At 30.2% G+C, this 23,615-nt stretch overlaps 1 protein-coding gene across 1 annotated transcript in view; it reads right to left on the bottom strand.

Moving 5' to 3' along the window:
* Window positions 1-490: 490 nt before the first annotated feature.
* The window catches only part of LOC139497360 (calcium/calmodulin-dependent protein kinase type 1-like), a 55,848-nt gene continuing 32,723 nt past the window's right edge, over window positions 491-23,615 (bottom strand). Inside the window, exons 3-10 of the mRNA XM_071285575.1 lie at window positions 21,320-21,394; window positions 19,356-19,494; window positions 16,193-16,316; window positions 14,867-14,942; window positions 10,860-10,972; window positions 8,089-8,167; window positions 7,655-7,742; window positions 491-5,971 (exon numbers count right to left, since the gene is read on the bottom strand). Of these exons, the coding sequence (XP_071141676.1) occupies window positions 5,861-5,971; window positions 7,655-7,742; window positions 8,089-8,167; window positions 10,860-10,972; window positions 14,867-14,942; window positions 16,193-16,316; window positions 19,356-19,494; window positions 21,320-21,394 (805 nt within the window). The 3' untranslated portion in view covers window positions 491-5,860. The remainder of the gene's footprint in view (window positions 5,972-7,654; window positions 7,743-8,088; window positions 8,168-10,859; window positions 10,973-14,866; window positions 14,943-16,192; window positions 16,317-19,355; window positions 19,495-21,319; window positions 21,395-23,615) is intronic.

Genomic DNA, 23,615 nt, shown 5'->3' with positions numbered 1-23,615 from the left:
ACTCTCCACCAGAAAAGCTAACAACCATAGGTCACAGTATGGGCTTCAACAACGAGCAAAACTCAGTCATATCCCATGTAAGTTATAAATGATCCCTTAACAACAAATGAAAAACAATTCAAACAGAAAACAAACCATCCCTGGCATTCAAATATTTGAGTTTGAGCAGTCCTGAAGAAGTTTTTGTGAAGTCTTTGGGAATCATAGAAGGTAGCATACTCTAGCAACATTATGAATTGCAGCATTCCTCTCCATAAAAGTCGATCGTTAAACATATGCAAATTGACAGAATGGTAAGCATTGTGTATTGTATTTTTGAATAAAAGGGTAAGCATCATGTAGGCCTATTAAAATGTGGCAGGATAATTAGTTTAATGTCAACTACATTGAGCAATCCATCTCAAAGTAATGAAAGAAATGATATTACATGCACTATGTAAGTATTTTTAAATGCATGTTCTATCTTCAGAGTAAATTTTGAAGACGAATAAACAATTTAAAGTATTTATGTTGAAAAGTGCAGAAATATAAACATACATTTAGAAAAAATAAAGTAAAGTACAAATTTTAATAGACTTTTAAGACAAAAAAGTCCAAAATAACAACATCAACAAGAAAAAAATCAACATGGAAAGCCTAAACTGATTGTGATCCAGTCATTTTTATATGCGAAACTTTAAAATTCCACTGTTAAGCAGTAATGATATATGATCTGTATGATTTGAAGTCTTTTATTTGCTTTATTTAGATCTGTTCTACCTATCATAAAACATAGATGGTTGTAGCATTAATAAATATTTAATTTGAATCATAAAATGAAAAGAACTTTAATACATTTTATATATAAGATGAACCATCACTGAATAATTATAATTCCAAATATAAAACAGAAATAAAACAGAAATTGTTTTATTCATAATTATTTCTTTAGTATTAGCTTAAAATTGCATGAATCTACACATTCAAAATTTTTGGTAAAGTTTACTTTTACTGGTTTTAATATACATGTACAAATGTATAATAAAATAGGGGGGGAATGTCATAACCTAGTTGTGTCTTGAATGCAGGAAAATTTCTACGTAGTTTTTCTCAATTATAGCAATTCATATATTAGACTGCTTAAGTACTGGATTTTTAAACAGTTATAACAGTTAAAATGCAATTCACATGAAATTCTGGATAACTAACTTCACCTGGTTTTGTATAGCGTTAAATACAGATATCCTTTTACCACTGTTGGTACCCGACATAAAACTTGAACCAAATCATCTCTCTAAATTAACACAGGGTTCTCACTAGGAACTTTTGTGGTGAGTCCTGGGACTAATCATTTTTTGAAATTTTGAGTCCCAGTGAGTCCATAGTAAAGTAAATTTAAACTTGACAAACTGAGACCAAAACTGTATCCAGAACTCCTAATTGCTTACACAAATTACTATTTATCATCAATAAATATATAAATATAACCTATGTTTGTACTTATTTTTTTCTATGCCATTCTAATCTAGCGTATAATTTTAAGATCAAGAATAAAACTTTAAAATATACCCATAATTATTATCAATACATATCATACTACATACATTTTGTTAATACACTTGCTCTAAACACTCATAATTTATGAATATGAAGACCATCAGTCATACAAAACAGACTAATGTTATTATGATATTTATGGCATTGTAAATTCTTTGAGGAGAAAAAATAATGCACAAGAAACATAAGTTGTTACCAGTAATATCAACAGAGTATAAACAGAATTTATTTTTACCAATTTAAGAAAAAATGTCTTGAAAACAGCCAACAAGATTTAATACATTTCCAATATTTTAAGAATCCCTGCCAAACAAAATTGCATAACTGACTGCATTAAAAACATTTGAACCAAATGATGACTATTTTCATATGTATCTTAAAGTAAATCCAATTAACAGAGATAAGCATAAAATTTGAATTGTTAACTGAAAACCCTATAAGTGTATGCCAAAACATTATAAGTACAAGTCTCTGTACAAAAATCTGAAGAAAGATTTCTTCATGTTTCCTTATGATGTACTTATCTCTATATGCATTAATTGTTCTAAACTTTTTTTTAATCATCACACATTGTTATAATGTATACACTAAGTTATTCCTTAACAACATAATGTATGTCTAAAAGAATAAAAGTGTTATAATTTCCTACATACTTACACAAAGTAATAATTTATTACATAAAATATGTTTATGGTCTAAAGTAATTATTTTCTCCACATTGTAATACAACAACAATCACCAACCCAAAATAAACACTGCAGAAATAATATACATAATTTAGATATTAACCCTACTGTTATAATTTAGTCATGGGACTTGGAATGTTTCAAAAATTTACTTCTTAATTTTAATATAATAAATTATTCACTCATCATACCATTACATACGAGGGCTGAAGAAGTCGAGTGTTATAAGACTGGAACATGTCTACAAGTAGGAACACTTGTATTGTGGACACAACTTTTGTTATGATGGACACCTATTACACTCTATTTCCAGATAACTATTTGTCATGTGTAAGCTTCAATTTAGTGATATGAAAATTACAAGTATTATAAATAAAGTCATCCTCAATTCTAATTTAAAACATTGGAATATATTTGCTGCCTTTAAAATGTATTTTTCTAAAGAGTAGTACTATTTATCTGATCAATTTAATCTAATTTTATCTATTTCTTGTCATTATAAAAACTAGATAATTTCAATAGCTCGAATGACAAATCAAAATAATATTTTGGATTGCTATAATGTACAAGAAAGACGAAAGATATCTGCTGATGGCTACAATGTCAAATGTCCAATAATTTTGTTGTTTAATTTACCTAGTTTCTAATAAAAACCCACTTGAGTAACTCAAAACATAACGAATAAAAACATTTGAATTACAGTGTGAACAAACCTTTTTGTGATATTTAGGCATCAATTTGTTCATCAATTTTGACTCAATTTCTTAATTTTTGTATAACGTGTAACATTCATTGAAAATCAAAAAAATATTTATATTGATATATAAATTCAATAATCAATTGCTTTTGCGTAGATCTAATATTAATCTGTAATGATTTTTTTAGAAATAATTTACATATTTACCATAATTGTCATAAAATTCAATCAAAAACTACATACTTTTTTCAGAACCAAACAGTTTACAACCTGTAAACTTAAAAGCCATTTACATCATCAGCAAAACCTTAATAGCATATGACAATTCAAATAAAAAACAATTATGAATAACGTTACAATGTTAAATTTCAATAGAATGACTGAAGGAAAATATTCACCACCTTTTCTCAAGGGGTTCAACATTTCACAGTAAACAACATAAATAATTTAAAACCATGCATACGTTATGATATATATGACTTTTGATTCTAAATTCAAATAATGCAATTGAAACTGAGAGAGATGAATAAATTATATGAAATCGAATGAAATAAACACTAAATAATCTCCCACTTGAAACAACATTCATGACACTGATACCTTCTACATGATACACAGACATACAATTACTAAGGAATTCAACTCTTTACTTGTTTTTTTCTTTCCAAAAAATACTTATTTTTGAATGACACATACAATAAAAGTGTGTAACTCTTTTGATAATTTTCCAACAATTATATAAGACTTTTCTTTGTTTTTTTTTAAATGATTATACATCTGCAAAATTACAACCCATATTAACAATGTCAATGAAAAAATTGTTTCAACTACAAGTCATTACTGCTTTAATTTTCAAAATATCAATGAAAATTTATTAAAAATATATGCACTCACTTTCCTTTCTCTTACACACTGATACCATATGATGTAATACTCTAAACAAAAAAATAATCTGTCATCTCCATTTAAAAAAAAATTAAAACAAACAGGATTATTAGTAGAGTTGGAAATGCTAATATCATGTTTTATGGCAAGTGCTGTAAAGCTGTCCTACATAAATAAAAATGGCAGATATAAAATACATGAAGGTGGGTTTTTTCTTGTTTATATTAAATTAATAGTGCTTATTCATTAGCAAACATTACTTGATTTCCTGTTTACATATATGATGTTTCAACACTGTTCAAAAAATAATTTGTAGAAAAGAAAAATGAGGAATTTATCTATACAAAGAATAATGTTTTATTTACTATTATATCCACAGTGTTTCAGCTAAAGGGAGCATTTGTTGGTCACAATACAAACAGATATTTAGTGATTGAAATTTAATCATTTGTAGACGTACACTAAAAATAATCATGAGCAATCACTCGTCAAGTGTAAAATGAGATGCACAATACTGAAATGTCAATGTTAACTGGTTCTTGAAATAAAAATAGACATATAAGAGACAGAAAAGTGCCATTTTTATTTGATAAAACACACTGTACAACACATTTTCAAAACTTAAACGTTTTTACTTTCAAGTAAAATAAATGGTTGCTACTATAATATCATGTTGGAAAATGGCCTACACTTTATGCAGCAGGATACACTAGCAGCAAGTAGACATCAGGGAAGTTGAGCATGAGTAAATAATGTAGACATGGACAAAGTATTGTTTAAAGCTGTAAAACATGCAATAATTTGCTGGAAAATACATACAATCTTAAAAATTGATATAGTTACAGCAAAGCTTTGATGATTCTGGTACAAAATTGTTTTCTTGAGAAATTCAATTGAACAATAGCATTGAAATCTGACTTGAAATATAAGTAATTATTTTAGGCATATGTCCCTTTCAGTCCCTTAGACCCCTTTATTTCTTTAAACCAATACTGGTCTGGTGAGGTTTTGTCCAAGCAATTGGAATGTATACACCTACACAGAATTGATACTGGACTGAAGATTTATATACACATGTAGGGTCAACCATAATATACACATGTAGGTTCATCTAAATAATGTATACACATGTGGGGTCATCTAACCATTGTATACACATGTAGGGTCATCTAAAAATTGTATACACATGTGGGTCATCTAACCATTGAAGAATGTATATGTAGGGTCATCTAAAAATTGTATACACATGTGGGTCATCTAACCATTGAAGAATGTATATGTAGGGTCAACAAGTGGATACAAATATGGGACATCTAACCATTAAAGAATATACATGTAGGGTCAACAAGTGTATACACATATGGGTCATCTAACCACTGAATACAAATTTAGGGTCAACCATCGCATATACATGTATGATCATCTGAATGTTGTATACACATGTAGGGGGATCTAACCAACTTGGGACTACTTAAAAGAAGAAACCTGTAAGCAAGATAAGGTAATAAAAGTCATGGGAAACAACATGAGAAAACAACCGTCTATGTCTTTATCTGGGGACATAAAACAACAACAATTTACAGGGGACAAATTCTAGTTTCTGCCCCTATTTAACTTATAGGGTCCTGTGTTTTTAAGTGCATGCTGGGTAATTTTATATGCCAATTAACAATCAATGGTTATTTCTGGTTCAGAACTTTGTTTTAACAAAATGGCAGACCCAATGCATTTTTCTTTCAAATGTTGAAAGACGCTAAAAATAATCTAAAGCAAATTGTTCTTAAAATCTGGAAACTTATAAATAATTTTTACATGGAATTCTTAAATATTAACTTAAACAGGTCATAAACATATGTGATAAATACACAGTACATGTATGCATTATCAATACGTCTACATAACTCATCATATCTGCACCAAAGCAATAAAAACAGTCACATGACTTATCATATGGTCTCAGACACCTGCAGATTCCAAACTTCATTGGAATAACACATCGGACTGCAGTCTTGTTAAACATGAAAATATGCCACAGTCTTAAAAGGAGACAAGTATGCTAGGTGTGTAGACTGGCCGATGCTGTTGGTCTGTGTGATTGAGAATGGTCCTCCTTATTCATTGCTAATTTCTTCATCTGTCTAATCACAGCTGTTGCATTAAAGGCTTGCTGTAACAAAGAAAAAAATGAAATATTATTACATATTGTCTGTGATATACATGTAGTTCTTTAAGAACAAGAGTTTCAATTATTAAATTATTTGATATCAAAGTTCAGAGAATACATAAAGCTTAAAATAATGAAATTGGTTATTTAAAACATTCTAAATATGTAACTTTAATCTTCTGTATCCCCAAAAAGGGCATCATATTCAAAACCTAATTAGAAAATAAATGAGGAATGTGTCCCCATGGACACAGATTGTCCCCATGAACACAGATAATGCCCCCACTTGCATATCACATAAAGGAGTAGGTCCGCTAAGGGCAGATTTTGGCCTCAAATTTCAAGTTCTTTTGACGAAAGATTTTAGACACTTTTTAAACACTTAAGGTGGTACCCAACACTTTCACTGAAATTAATTTGGCTTGTTTAATTTTCATAAAATTTTGACAAAGTATTTACTTTGACCATTTAACAAAAATACAAAGATTTCAAAAATTTTGAACCAACCATTTTATCAGAAAAATTTCACTGGTTATATAGCAGTTTGACAAACACCAATTGTGATCACTAAACAACACAACGTAATTAAAACGTTTAGCTGACTTTACAGAGTTAGCTCCCTGTAGTGTTAGGTACCACCTTTGGTGTCTATTTTAGTTGATTCAATAAGTACATGTAAAAGATTTTAACTGATTTACTCATTAAAAACGCACAGATTCTATGTTAAATATGAAAAATCTATCAAATATGCCAAAAATTGTCACTTTTCAGATGGTTTTTATCAAAAATGAAAGTGGCTGCATCCGTGTTCATCCTCAACCTTTATATATGTTATGTATTATCATCAAATACAACTTACATTTCAATATTAATAATGAACATGAATGCACGAATGCGGCCACTTTCATTTAAGTATAAGTTATAAATATAACTAAAATGCTAAAAGTGTGAAGATTTCAGTAATTAAGCATGACTTAATGATGCTAGTACCCGATATATGTGCATTGTATTGTCAAACACAGCCCATATTTATCTAGAAGAAGCCTTCTACTGTCCAATAAATAACTAAAAGTATACATTTTAACAATTTTGTAAAACTGCTATATTTTGGGCCAAAAACCTACTCCTTTATAAAGGGACATAACTGAAGAACGGTAAAAGTGATACTACCCTAATTTGTTCATAATCTCAGTGATGTGGTTATAAGTATATGTGTATACATTTCATAACATTTGGTTATGGCAAACTTAAGTTAGAGAATGGAAACGAAAAATTCAGTATTTTTTCCATTTGTAAATGGGCATAAGTAGAACAGTTAAAGTGGCAACACCAAAATTCAAACTTGATCTGTATTTTTCAGTAATAAGCATTCTGCATCAGTTTTATAACATTCAATTGAGGCAAACTAAAGTTAGAGAAAGGAAACATTCAGCAATTTTTCAATTGGTAAAGGGGCATAATTCTAGAATGGCTGATGTGGCGCCATTAAAATTCAAATTTTATCTGTGTTTTGTGATAATTAGCTTTTTTGTATAAGTTTAATAACATTTGGTTTAGGCAAAATAAAGTTAGAGAACAGAAACCAACTTCACTCCAACAGGGGGAATAAAAATATTGAAAAAAATTCTTTCCTCAGTTTGCTATCTCATTAATCTATACCTCACATCTCCTTTTAATTATATTTACCTTCCACTTAGTCTTTGCAAAATTCTTCTTAATATTTTCACTAACAGTAGCATGGATATCTTTGTCTAAGGCTGTATTTCCAGATATCCTGAAATGTAAAATAACTATAGAATAAACAAGATATTTTTGTCTAAGCTGATAAGAATAATTTCCTGATTAATCGTGATAATATGAATGTCTTTGGTTGAACCATATTTTAGTAAAGATACCCCTGGAAACAGAAGGCCTCCACATCTCTGTAAAGGTGAGACAAAATGTCTTTGGTTGAACCATATTTTAGTAAAGATACCCCTGGAAACAGAAGGCCTCCACATCTTTGTAAAGGTGAGACAAAATGTCTTTGGTTGAACCATATTTTAGTAAAGATACCCCTGGAAACAGAAGGCCTCCACATCTTTGTAAAAGTGAAACAAAAACAAACATGTTATACATACCATGGAAATGCTATAGCTGACTTGCAAGTAAATCTCTTCTTAGCATCCTTACACATTAAATTTCTTATAAATTCTTTTGCTGAAAAATAAAACAAACATATATGTTGGTATAGGCAAAAGCAGTGAAGTTTTGTCAAACAATAGACCCCCTCACAGTTCGTTTGGTCATATTGAATAGGGGTAGATTTTCATAATGGGGGTAAAAATGGTCTTAAAAATACGGGAAAACATCATTCAAACAGAGCAGTTGCTTGGAAACATGCATAGGATTACCCATATCATCATATTATTTCCACCTTTTTCAAAAAAATCTGCCCCCTATTCAATATGGCCGAACTAACCATGAAGGGGTCTATTATCCCAGTCATAAGATGAGATAAATCATGTATAAAAGGCATATAAAAAAAAAAATGTCATTGCTTCTTTTGAAGTCAACAATTTGTTTAGATTTCTGAACAATCAAAGATCTTTTTATCTAAATAATGACAAATTAAGCATTACAAGATCATTTGAACTGGTATAAATCATTGAATTCTATATGCAAAGTTTATACTGTCAGGTTTTCAGTGGTGGATCCAGAACTTTTTGTAAGGGGCCCACTGACTGACATAAAGGGAGCCAGCTCCAGTCATGCTTCAGTGATTCCCTATATAATCAACCAAATTTTCCTACAAAAGGGGGCTGGGATTTTATGAGAGAACATTCTTTATCAAACTGTTTCTCAAAGTTGTTCTTTGGTGTTTTTTTTCTCATATGGTGCTTTGTTCATATACAGTATACTAAATTATAGTCATTTTGGCAGCCATCCTGGATCTAATTGGTCATAAACAATGTTAGAATTACTCAAGTCTGTGAATCATTTTTGAAGATGTAATCATTCATGCATAAAAGCAATTAAATCTGTGAAATTATTTCCAAGATGCAGCTTTAAACATGCATTTTCATATATTGTCTCATGTTAAATGTGGCTTAGTTTTGTGGTCATTTGTGAACTTTAAGCAGCATAAAATGAACAACTAATTAACAAAATGCATGATACATGTCATAACTGTATATTTGTTCCTCTCCTGCCTTCAAAAACAAGCTTGTACATTTTTTTACTATGATATTTCAACTAGTAGTATGTTAAACCATTTTGAATTTCAAAAAATGGGAGGAAGTCTCAAATGGCAAGGTTGCAATATTTGTGACTAATTGATTTAGAATGTTTACAATATAGTTGCAATTTTGTCCAACAGGGCCAAAAAGCTCCAAAATAATAAATTCTAAGGATCATTAAAACATAATATTACTCCAATCTATGCAGGTTTTCCAAGAAGAAATTAACATGTGATTTTAAAGTGTCATAGCTTAGTTTGAAGCTTCACATGGATAACACTAGCAAACATTACCATCCCCACCCACCCTCGACTTCACTAATTCGAAAAGAAAATCCATGAAAACAACCTTTTTGGAGAGTTGTCTCATTGGCAATCATACCACATCTTCTTTTTTATATTTGTCTGAAAATGACAAACTCAGCATGCACAAATTAGAAACATCTTTGAATATGCAACAATTTCAGGTAAACTTCATTTTTTATTAGTAAATGGCATAACAAACTGTGTATAGTTCAATCCTGCACACAACTGATGACTTACATATATTGCTTGAAATCTGCTTAATAATAAACATACCAGTATATAAAAGAGACAAGTAAAGTTATATTTATCTTAACAGAAACTTGAGGTAAAACGTTTAGTAAGAGAAAATATAAATATGAAATTAGATATTTTTGCACAATACAACAACTGGATTGTCTGAAATATCAATCACAAATATCCTCGGGGAAAGTCTGGAATAATCTGCTAGAAACTACCTTCATTAATCATCAATAGTGCTTCCATTATCTTATTGAAAGCATTAAAATTGACACATTATTCTTCCCTTTACTATAGATATGCTCGGATTCCTCTAACATAAGGTATATCAAACTCCAATCATTATCTTTTGGAGTAAAACGAAATATGCTTTAATGCCCTATAATATCAGATGAAGAAAGGAGACAGAAAAGTGTCCTGATGTCATATGTGATCAAGTGAATAGATGTGGCGTAGTTGATCATCTACCAAGGATATCTAACCTGTCAACACTGAGGTTGTGATGTTGATAATGATGATGAATGGCTGCTTAACATCCAGCAGAATATTGATATGCATATTCAGAACAAGAACATAATAATGTAATATGAATATCAACCTGGCTTTGTACTGGACCGACACAAGTCTGATTTTTAATATCACAAGGTAACAGTCTGCAGGAAAACATGTCACCTTACCCAGATACATTATTCTGACTCACAGCTTACAAGTGCTACATTGGGATTTCCTTTACGATGATTTTTTAGTTTTTTATTTGTGACATGTTAACCTGTTCATCGAGAATGGAAATGGGGAATGAGTCAAAGAGACAACCCTACCAAAGAGTAGAAAACAGCCTAAGGTCACCCAAGGTCACCAATAGGTCTGCAATGCAGTGATGACTTTGTTAGTTTTTAACGACCTTGGCTGGCTATACAGCCCTTGACAGCCCTTGCATCGTTAGTAAACGCAGTGAGAAAATTTTGATAGAGATTTATACCAGATTCTGATATGTCATCCCTGTAAGGTAAATCAATGTCTTATTTTTATTTGTGGTATGATAAGCTTGTACGTAAATTTACAATTTTATGTCTGATTTTAATTCTGATGGCTTAGTTTTGTTTGTGATAATGTATGTTTTTGATTTTATACCTGATTCTGATATGTCGTCCCAGTAAGGTGAATCAAATTCATATTCTGCTTTTAATATCTGTTGAAATAGGACTGAATCATTTTCGTCATAAAATGGTGGATACCCACACAATCTGTAAATAAATATGAATGATAAATATGAATGATAAATAAGCATGTGATCTTATCCTATTAACTATAAACATTGAAAACCTGTAATATAATTGTTATCTCCTAACATAATCAGTCTTTCATTCATACATTTCATCATTTCTCTAGTCTTGCAACTAAAGTACTGTAGTACAGACAGTAAATAGCATAAACTCGCAGCTTTTATTTGGGATTATATTTATGTATCCTAAAGGATATACACTCGCTGCTAAAGGGTTAACAGGATGCTGAGACTGGGTAATGTAATTTAATAAAATTTGATGGCAGTTTGCTATGTTCAAAATCAAAACACAGTAAACATTATGAAAATAAAGATGTAAATGAAAGAGAATGTATTATATGTAACGATACGATTTGAGGAAGAGAAATTAAACCATGTTATAGTATGCTTCTTATATGTAAATGAGCAATATTGTAATAGTGACTGAAGCAATGAAATGTTATTTAGATTTTTATTATTTATCAATATTGGGCAAACCAATTTTGCCATTCTGATCAGAAAATAAATGTGAAAGTTATGAATTTGTGTCAAACCAATTTTATTTTTCTTTAGAAAATCTAAATGTGATAAAAATCTATGGGGGGCAAACTTTTATAGATGACTATGCAGTATGGGCTTTGCTCATTGTTGAAGGCCATACAGTGACCTATAGTTGTTAATTTCTGTGTCATGTGGTCTCTTGTGGAGAATTGTCTCATTGGAAATCATACCACATCTTCTTTTTTATATTTATTTCACCTTCTTCAGAGAATCTAAATGTGATAATAATCAAAGTGGGGAAAACTTATTTTACCTTCTTTGGAGAATCTAAATGTGATAATAATCAATGTGGAGCAAACTTATTTCACCTTCTTTGGAGAATCTAAATGTGATAATAATCAAAGTGGGGCAAACTTATTTCACCTTCTTTGGAGAATCTAAATGTGATAATAATCAATGTGGAGCAAACTTATTTCACCTTCTTTGGAGAATCTAAATGTGATAATAATCAATGTGGAGCAAACTTATTTCACCTTCATTGGAGAATCTAAATGTGATAATAATCAGTGTGGGGCAAACTTATTTCACCTTCTTTGGAGAATCTAAATGTGATAATAATCAAAGTGGGGCAAACTTATTTCACCTTCTTTGGAGAATCTAAATGTGATAATAATCAAAGTGGGGCAAACTTATTTCACCTTCTTTGGAGAATCTAAACCTGATAACAATCAAAGTGGAGCAAACTTATTTCACCTTCTTTGGAGAATCTAAATGTGATAATAATCATAGTGGGGCAAACTTATTTCACCTTCTTTGGAGAATCTAAATGTGATAATAATCAAAGTGGGGCAAACTTATTTCACCTTCTTTGGAGAATCTCAATGTGATAATAATAAAAGTGGAGCAAACTTATTTCACCTTCTTTGGAGAATCTAAACATGATAATAATCAATGTGGGGCAAACTTATTTCACCTTCTTTGGAGAATCTAAATGTGATAATAATAAAAGTGGGGCAAACTTATTTCACCTTCATTGGAGAATCTAAATGTGATAATAATCAATGTGGGGCAAACTTATTTCACCTTCATTGGAAAATCTAAATGTGATAATAATAAAAGTGGGGCAAACTTATTTCACCTTCATTGGAGAATCTAAATGTGATAATAATAAAAGTGGGGCAAACTTATTTCACCTTCATTGGAGAATCTAAATGTGATAATAATAAATGTGAGGCAAACTTATTTCCCTTTCTTTGAAGAATCTAAATGTGATAATAATAAAAGTGGGGCAAACTTATTTCACCTTCTTTGGAGAATCTAAACGTGATAATAATCAATGTGGGGCAAACTTATTTCACCTTCTTCGGAGAATCTAAATGTGATAATTAAAAATGTGGAGCAACCCTACGGCATCTTCTTTAGAGAATCTGGATGTGACAATTATCTATGTTGGGGAAAACTTTAACTTTCTTCATTGAATTAATGATATTATTATTAATGTGAGGCAAACTAATTTCACATTTCTCAGAGGTTATAAATCTGATACTCATCAATGTTAGGCAAAAGAGCTTTACCTTTCTTCAGAGAATCCCATTGCAATAATTATCAATTTTTTTACATGTTGTAAAATAATATCGCTTACAAAACTTCATTTATAAATATTAATCATTTTGTTGTTCATCCTGTTCTATTTCTAACATTAATTTCTATATTACATTATATATAATGATTGACTTATACCTTAATGAGTCCAATTTCACAAAATTTTCTCATCAAAAGCAGAAACTTTTACGGTCGTATAAAAATTAATTTAGATACAAATCTAGGTGAATTTGTGTAACTGGTTGTTTTGTATAAAATACTGGTAATATCAAAAATACTGGCTCACTTTTTAGATGGCATACTGCAGACTAGTAACCCCTTATATTAACACATACTTGTTTAATGTTAAGGTTAAACTGCGATAACCAATAACTACAGATTAACACATATTGTTTTAATATTAAAACCTGCTAGTTATAAATGTTTGAAGTACTTCATCATTGCTTCAATATTAAAACATTATTGCCTATAACTGCTTATATTAACTTCATTTGAACTTTGGTGAAGAGTTGTCTCATTCACAACAAGAAGTAATTGTAACAGGATGCTGTTACGAAGTCTCCCAAACAAAGCTCCCATAACTCGCCATTTATATGGTCCCATGTTCATTTGATTTGATTTTTTGTCCAATACAAGAAAATATATGGCTTACGGGTGGGGATCTCCACCATTTACAAGTATTCAAACAGGAGGGGGTGGTGGTAACCCCCAGAGACTTTACTTACATTTCATTTGATTTGTTTTATTGTCCCATACAAGAATATATGTGGTTTAGGGGTGGGGATGTTGACTGTTTACAAGTTTTCAAACAAGAGGGGGTGGGGTGACCCCCTCGGGACTTCCCTTTTATTTCATTTCATTTGTTTTATTGTCCCCTACAAGAATATATATGGTTGAGGGGTGGGGATCTGATCTGTTTACAAGATAATAGCACATTCTCAAATTGAACGGGGTGGGGATGACCCCGGGGACTTCCCTTTAATTTCATTTAATTTGTTTTATCGTCCCATTGAAGAATATATATGGTTTAGGGGTGGGGATGACCCCCCAGGGACTCCCCCTATATTTCATGTGATTTGTTTTATTGTCCTATAATCATTTCTGAAGACTGCATGTATCTATCACTTACAGTTTTCAAGTTATATTCATTTGAAAATGTTAGAAAATAAAATCCCATAGGGTTCTATAGTAAACCCCTCCCTCCTTTCTACCTCCCCCCCCAAAATACCCCTGAATAGACCCCATTGCACAAACGAAACATTGATGGCTCACCTAGACATGTTAGTCTAACATATTGTAAAATCCTAAGTAAATCTGACAAGCCGTTTAGGAGAACCGCTGCAGACAAGTTCATTTTTAAAGTGGCGGAAGAAGAAGAGGAAGAAGAGGAAGAAGAGGAAGAAGAGGAAGAATAATAAAAATAATAAGAACTGACCAAAAACAATAAGTCTCCAAACTTTGTTTGGGAGACTTAATAATACCATATCTCCTTATATATATTTCTATTCATGTTTGTATAAAGTTTCGTATGGAAGTTTGGTTAACCTGTGCTATTAGATTGTGTTTGTTGTCGCCAACATAAGCAGTAAGTCGTATTGTGGAACACAGAGTACTGGTATTATTGAATGGAATACTTCAGACTCGCTAAAAAAAATATTTGTCTAAATCTGCAGATATATCCAGGATCAGCATGGAAGAAAAAGAAAAAAATCAAACATGCTATTATCAGTAACTTTGACTGAGTTGTTATCTATACAATTTTATTAATACTCACAAAATATAAGCTATAACTCCTATTGACCAGCAATCTACTTCTTTACCATAAGGTAACTGTGCTAATACCTCAGGAGCTGTAAAAATAAACAAACTAAGTTCAAAATCTGTAATTTTTTCACACAAAGTTGTAATAAAATGCTCCGCTGAGTGCAGCTGGCTACAACCACAGAGGTCCAACCCTGAACAGATTGGGCAAAAAATGACACAATATTTGCGCTTGATACAGGTCTGAATTTGGATTGTAATTAAATATTTGATACAGAATAACTAGTCAAAAAACTTCAAATTGGTTATATGATTTGAATTTATATTTAATTTTTTGCTTTCGTGCAATACACTATGCTGTTGGGTATTGACCCCCCACCTTTTTGTTGCAAATATTTGAAGAACTTTTTTTTTTACTTTCTGATAGTAACTTCTAGAAATAAATTGACTGCTAATCACCTCAAGACAATGCAACATTTCTGTATACATAATGTCAAAGCAGTGTAAGGGAGGTAATCCAAACATACACAACATTGTACTTTAAATGTGTTTGGATTACCTCTCTTACACTGCTTTTAAATTGTCTTAAGTTATTGTCCATTAAACAGGAAATCTTTGTGTTTCCTCCTATTTTGCCCCTTACTCCTAAACGTTTTAGCCATACCCTCCCCCCCCCCCCAGTCAATCCTTACCATCCCTATGTGGTATGGAAACTTGTGGTATAATTTCAGAGAGATTCATACACCATTCCACCAGTTATTGTCTGGAAACTAGAAAAATGCTTATTTGGGCACTTTGTTGGCCCTAATTCCTAAACTGTTAGGACCATAAACCCCAAAATAAATCCCAACCTCCTGTCTGTGTTATTGACCTATGGTTAAATTTTCATAGATTTTTGATTACTTATACTAAAGTTATTGTCATGAAACCAAATGTTTTTTGAGGACGATGACGACAAGGACAACGTGATATATGACAGCAATTTTTTTTGTGGTCATATAAAATGCAAAAGATTGAAAATGAAGTATTTTATACTAATCATTTATCATAGTAAGTCTGACCTTTCCAAACCTTCAGATGCAAGTATGTGAGTAAAATATTTGCTGTAGAACTAATTTCAAATAAGTTTCTATGATACTATCTTAAAATTGAGAATGGAAATGCTTACTTTTATATCTGTCCTTTTGCTTCAAAGATCAAGGCAATTGTAGTTTACAATCAAAACTATATGAAAGGAATATAAGAGATTTTAATGTGCATGACAGATTTCTGGAATAACTTTCATTTAGTGGCCTTGATATGCCTTTTTCTATTTCTTACACACAGCCACTTTACTAACCCACATATCCTGGTGTTCCACAGGCGGTTGCCATGGTTCCTGATTCTTCTGTCTTTGATAAACCAAAATCACTGATCATTATTTTGGAGTCTTCATCAGCACTGTGATACAACAGGTTTTCAGGCTATAATATATAAATATTTGATTGGTATAAAGATCACAGAACTACTAATAAGAATGGTTATTTGTTTGTTGATAAATCATTCATAAACACCTTTTAACTTCTTATTTAGAAAAACAATGACATCTTGACCTCTTTAATAATTTTTTTTATATGAGGCCTTTATCATTTTTTTAAATATCATCTTTAAACCATTATGAGTTTATTTTTTAATATCATCTTGAAACCTTTATTGATGTCTTACTAATGTCAAGTGTCAAACTCTTTATGAGACAAAAAAATCTGTGCTATTAATTTCTTTATGACTAATTTAACTGTTTCTACGATCTTTAAAATTCTCTAAAGAGTACAGCCAAATATATTTTTTTCTGACTAAAACATAAAAACATAACTTTCAGCAATAACATTTGACTGGATTGATTGTGTCACTAAGAGATTAATGTATATGATCAGATTAACATGAAATAAATGAGGTCTAACCATCCCCATTTGTTCTTTAAATAGATTATATTATATAAAATTTAGAATTTTTGAACAATTGAAATTTATACTATCTCGGGGCCATGTTTTAAATGTCAATTACTATGTCAAATGGCCTAACTTTTTTGAATTAACATTAAACTAATGGCTCAACTGGGATCTTCACATAATACTGACAATTTTTTTTTCTATTCCAAAGAGTGCATGGCTGTTTTAAAAGGCCTTTTAAAGCTATGAAAAATGCAAAAAATCACCTCACGAAATCTGATTCTGGAAAAATAGCAGGCATTCAAAGATACAGGAAATGAAGCAAAGATACAGGTTATGAAAGAAATAGTGGTATAACCTGTCTGGCATGAGGGCCTCTTTTCAATTGATGCCAAAAAAGAAACAATCAACTCAACTGGCACACTAGACACTTTAGGGATAGTTTTGTCCAAATTTGAACCTACTTAATTTTAGAGCAAAGAATTTTTTTTTACAGTTTAGGACTATCAACACCAAAGGAATGGCAAAAGCTGACATGCACCTGATACAAGGAAGCCTAGTAAGGTGAAATTCAGCTTTGAATAGCTTAAAACAGAAACATATGATAACACGATATGAAGTATATTTTAATATTTATTCCCTTTGAGAATTAATAACATAAAGCAGTGTTATTCAGACATTTGAAATTATTAGAGTTGGTTGTACAATAAATCAAAAGATGACTGATTGAACAGACATCTAAAAACAAGTTTATTCACACTTAATATGTAGTTTTATCTCAAAAGACGCAGTCTGCCCATTTTATCTTATAAGGCAAAGATGTCAAGCTTACTCAATAATAAAGTGTTGATTGAAATTTATTTTTGTCTCCAAGGAGCCAGAGTAATAAAACCAGATTAGTTATAATGATATCTTGAAGTTATATTGAACAGGAAGCCAGGGATTCTGATTCAATTCTGTACTTGAGAGTTAGAACGCAATGGTACAATTCTATTTTCTGGTAATAAGTTTTTCTTTATTCAAGTATGATTTACTCTGACCAAATGTTATAAAAGATATAAAATGTACTTAAACTCCGAAGAATGATTCAAAATATTTTAAAAGTGTGAATCAGTTTAATTTGATGTAATATTTTAAATTGAATAAAAACACAGAACATCCAAAACATAATTAGCCATAGCACATATCAGCTGAATTATTTCTCCAACCACAAAATTATTTCCTTCATTACCCATTTCCTTGTTCATTTCAACATCATTACAAATAAACAAAATAATTGTTAAAAAGAGGTTGAAAAAATGTAGGGTTTCTTCTAATTTCAAAAAGACATTATAATTTCTAACCTTTGTAAAAGAAATACACTTTGACATAGACCCTTAGGTTCAAATTATAGGTCAATTTATGATTTTTTTCAAATCTTATGTATAAGCATTGGATGCTTTATTTACTTTCAAATTGGTTACCAAAAACAATAATTATGTCTAGACAAATCAGATACTTTAAATAACAATTATCTAGAATATTACTGATCAAGACTTCATCGTATTGTTCTTCTTATTAGGGAAGATATTGGAGTTTAGATGATCTTTATGTCTGTACTGTTTACTATATAATAGACATACATTCATCAAATGATGACCAAAGTGATGGATTGTTATTTAATGTACAGTGGCACATATTACATACATATCAGGTTGAGAATCAGTTATATGACAAGAGCATACAAACCAAATGGTTTTGCCTGCTTTTCTGATCATAATTGATTTTTACATTGGAAGTCTACAGGTATCACATAACATTATCATTTTCAAAGATATAAGATATGAAAATGATGTCAAGGTCAGATGAACCCTGCTAGACAGAAATGTACATTATACAATGCTTTATACCCCAAATATATAGTTGAACTATTGCTCATAGTCTCTGATAAAACAAACCTAAACAGGAAAATGTAATGTTAACCAATGAACCATGAAAATGAGGTCAAGGTCAGAAATACTTTACAAGATAAACATGCATACCTTACAATTGTTTCATACATTATTTATAGTTGCCGTTTCAACATTACTTTAGAAACTGACCTAAGCAAGGAAACTTGACCAATGGACCTGAAAATGAGGTCAAGGTCTAATGAACCCTGCCGGCAGATAGACATGGAAATTTTAAAATGAAAAACACACAAGTTTAGTTGACCTATTGTTTATTTATAAAGTGGAGTTTAACAATCAAAACTAACCTTGGTCAGATCTATGAAATGAGGTCAAGGGGATAAGGTCTAGAGGACACGTAGACATTGCAATGATTCTATATATTAATTATACTGTTTTTTTATTACTTATAATAAGTGAGAAAATCAGGTGATAAAAACAATAGACACCATATTATTATCTACATTTTCTTATGGCCTATATCTGTTGATTTTGTTTGAACCTATCATTCTTTCGATAACCTCTCCAATATCTGCTACTTCCCTAATTTGGACCTCTGTTTCAGACTGACTATTCACAACTTTTCATGGTCTTTTGAGTTTATATCCTTTTTCTATTTTTTTCTGTCTGTTGCATTTTTTAGTACCTTTAGATCTCGATGTACAACTCCTCTATCATGCATATAATCCACAGCTTCCAGAATCTGTCGTATCAAATCACTAGCATCTTTTTCTGTGTAACTTCCTTTTTCTACAATTCTGTCAAACAATTCACCACCGGTAACTCTGTAAAATAATTAAAGATAAAATAAATTTGGAATTTTTTCATTGATCTTCAATACAGGCTAGGGTTTGTCAAAGTCCAATATTAACCAAAATGTTATGAAAAATTAAAAGTGTTTGTAATCTTGGCTTTTTACACTATATAAATCATATAACAATATTTTGTTGTTGATTATTTTGAAGGCATTTATGCATGTTTACTCTTCTGTGTTTAAAGGTACATAGTTTGTCTGAAGTGTATTTTTTTATTTTGTCATATTTTTGTGTTATTCTTGAGGTGAATGTAGTATAATTTTTAACATTATATATTTTGGTTGAAATATTTATATAACAAATGTTAAAAAAATATGTGAACTAAGTTTTTTATCCTACATTGAACTTTTGATGTTGTCACTAACAGTCTTCATAATATTTGTTTTTATATAATGAAAAAATATGAACACTTCACAATACAAATTTTACAAAACAAGCAAATAAACTTGTATAAATTTTATATTATAAGTGGAACTAAGCTGATTAAAAGCCAACCCAATGTGTTTTTGAAGAGTAGTTTTATATGAAATATAAATGTATAGCCAAAAAATGTACACTTGTTGCATAGTGTTGTAGTATGTTTTGTATGTTGGCATATGAAAGCACACTTGAAGTATATAAATGTCAGACCAAAAGGGCAATTGGCAATAGACATTTGTTAATTAGCATAAACCAAAGAGCACATAAAAAATCACAAACTTTTATATGAATAAAGCAATGACTCATTTTTTTAGTCATGATTTAAAGGGTGATTTTTAATATGATTTAAAAAAAATGATAATGCCAAATAAGGTATGGTTAAGTAATACATTAAGTTACTTGGTTTGCTTCAAGATTGATGACAAAAAAAAATCCCACAGCAATTCTATCCAAGCTTTTGCTAAATTGTGTGTAAACTGAAGGAAAGCGAATTCAATAATTGTGACGTCAAATTTTCTACAAACTCTTCCATAAATAAGGATTTATTGCACAAAAATATCAAGCTCACATATTATCAGTAAATAATTCTGACATAATATCGGCTTACTAGAATATTGGCCACAATAAAATCTAATATTATCCAATTACCATACACTTGTGCTACAAGTTTCTTCCTAATATCATTTATAATTTATCTCAGAGGAATAAAATCTTACACATTGTCATGATTTTCGAATAATTTTGCCAAATCATCTGAACAGAAAACAGCTCATCTCAGTGAAGTTTCAATTCAATTCACATATTCCTGTGCATTCAAAGACATAAAAATGAACATCAAACAGTATGCTATTAGCATGATGCAATGGTGTGCAGTCCGGCAAACTCTTGTATCTCAATAAAGGAACTATGTCTATATTCTATATCCAGTGGTTTTCTATGGTTTTGGCACTGTATCAAAAATTTTAATTCCCTAATTAATGCTAAATTTTAGCAAATGAATAAATTTACAATTTAAAAGTCATACTTTTACCTAAAATTGCTTGCATTTACTTCATTTGATCTCTGGAGGATATTGTTATAAGTTGTCTCATTGGCAATCATAACACATTTCCTTGTTCTTGTAAGTACAATGTTCAATAATTTTTTCAGGGCCCCAGTTTTGTAACAGATAAGTCAGCATTTGCTAAACATGGATTAAATTTTAGTTCACCAGAATACACTTAATTGAAACTCATTACAACAAAAGAGAGAACAAGGATTTGGGCAAAACTTTATTGTTTAGTTATATGCACAAATTTTCCTATGCATCAATCTTGATCTGAAGCTTGGTCACTTAAAAGTTCCACCCTATTGATGCAGGATATGCAATACTTACAATTCCATAACTAAGTATACATGTGATTTGTCTTCAAATACATCAAGCAGTTTTACAATGTTTGGGTGATCTAACCTGAAATTAAAAAGAAATAACATTATTAAGTTTTCCAATTTTAAGTATTGAAAATAGCTGTAAACTGTATGGTTATTGCGCTAATGGATACTAAATAAAGCTTAATTTTGACATTACATGATTAACCCCTTTTATAGCTGACTATGCAGTATGGGCTTTGCTCATTGTTGAATTCCTATATTTGTTAATTTCTGTGTCATTTTGGTCTCTTTTGGAGAGTTGTCTAGTTGGCAATCATACCACATCTTCTTTTTTTTTATATAGATGAGTATAAAACTATAAATTCAGAAACTAATGTGTTAAGTATTGTGAATCACTGATTACTCAGTAAAATGCAAGTTCTTATTAATGCCATTTCAACATTTTGTGAAGGAAAATCACTACTGAAATTATGATGCAAATTTTTATCAATGCGACCTGAGACTGTCACATTTATCATGTTAATATAAACATCACAATAATTTCTGAATTTATGGTATTAATACTCAATATTTGTGTGCATTAATCCTATGCAATATAGTACTGATTATTGAAGCATTTATACAAATAGATTCAATTTCCCTACAGTGCAATTAAATATAATTATAATGATGTTTTTTTTACCCTGTATCCACTTAAGATACTTATGGTATCAGGTTCCATTATTATATAATATTTCAGCATTTCGAACGATTTCCATCAACAGTTACTGTAAATTTTGATCCATAAATTATATGAATTTACCTATTTGGAACACAAGAAATTACATATTGTATTTAAATGATTGATTGTTTGTACAATGTAATTAGGATGAAATCCCACTTTAACTAGATGTATTAAGCTAAATGGTTGCAGTTTACTTAATGTCCAGTGGCAAACATTTCAAATATATTAGGGTTAATGTCACACAAAACATTGCATGAAATATTTGGTTCATTGATTGTTATTTGTTTAATGTCCAATGGCAAATATTTCAAATAAATTTAGGGTAATATCACACAAAACATTGCATGACATATTTGATTGTTATTTGCAATTACATTAAGTCCAGTGGAAAAAATTTCAAATATATTTAGGTTAATATCTCACAAAACAATGCATGATATATTTGTTTCTTTGATTGTTGTTTATCTAAAGTCCAGTGGAAAATATTACAAAAATATGAAGTATGAACTTAAGGACAAATAAAGCAATAAATTTATTTGACAGGGTCTATAAAGTGGTCAACAGAGATAATCAGAAGAAAAATTGGACTGGCCAGGCCATATGCAATTGTTCTTCAATATTGAACACATATGTTTTTAGAATTCTTTCATGGTTTTTATTTTGTCATTAACTGCTTTAAATCAATACCAAAAGCACAAACAAATATCTGTTTTCTTCTCACATAACAAATAAATAATTGTTTTGCTAATTTATATTCCAGTACAATAGTAATTTTTTATCTGGTTCCATAAAATGACTAATGAAAAATAGATACCAGTTCATTATCAGCTTCAGAAGACCTATAAAATAACAAAACAGAAGCCATATAAATCAATATATCTAACTTCTGATTGAACACTTTTAACTTGATATTGGTGATTTCATGTAACAAAAAATATATTTGAAATTCTAATAAAACACAACTTCTTTTTTATTCAATTTGGAGAAAATATAATGTATAAGATTAATATTGATCTAATGACTTTTCTGACTGATTATTAAATTTTCAATTTGTGCTGACTATATTTGACAGACTAATTCTGTTGATACTTGTGTCTTGTAAATTAGATACAATGTCAAAGCCTTATACATTTCCTGAAATAATTTTGATGATATTGCTTTTTGCCGAAGAAACTAGAACAACACTGTCTGACACAGTTTTGACTTCCGTCTCACACAGGGTCTCATGCAGCGAGTAACTAAGTTAACTAGGTTTTATCAATGATTATTTACAGGAAAATATCTGACATAATCATTGTCAGACATCAGGTATTATATCATATCCAACACAACTAAAACTGCTACATTGTATTTTCTTTTCTTTATTCTTTCAAAAGTTTTGTCTTAAACTATGCGACATTGTGTGTCATAAGCTTAAATTTTTCTTATTTAAATCTTTATTAAGAAATGTCAAAAAACAGCATTAAATGATATAATCTCAAATATTAGTATTTAAAAAAAAAGATATCTTTTATCTGTGCACTGACATCAAGCATCATATCTATAGGTTGGATCAACAAGAAAGAGATGAAAAAGA

The sequence above is a fragment of the Mytilus edulis genome, chromosome 1 (assembly GCF_963676685.1).
Source record: "Mytilus edulis chromosome 1, xbMytEdul2.2, whole genome shotgun sequence".
Taxonomy (NCBI): domain Eukaryota; kingdom Metazoa; phylum Mollusca; class Bivalvia; order Mytilida; family Mytilidae; genus Mytilus; species Mytilus edulis.
Note: the sequence above shows the minus strand (reverse complement) of the source record. Positions and strands in the feature narration are given on the sequence as shown.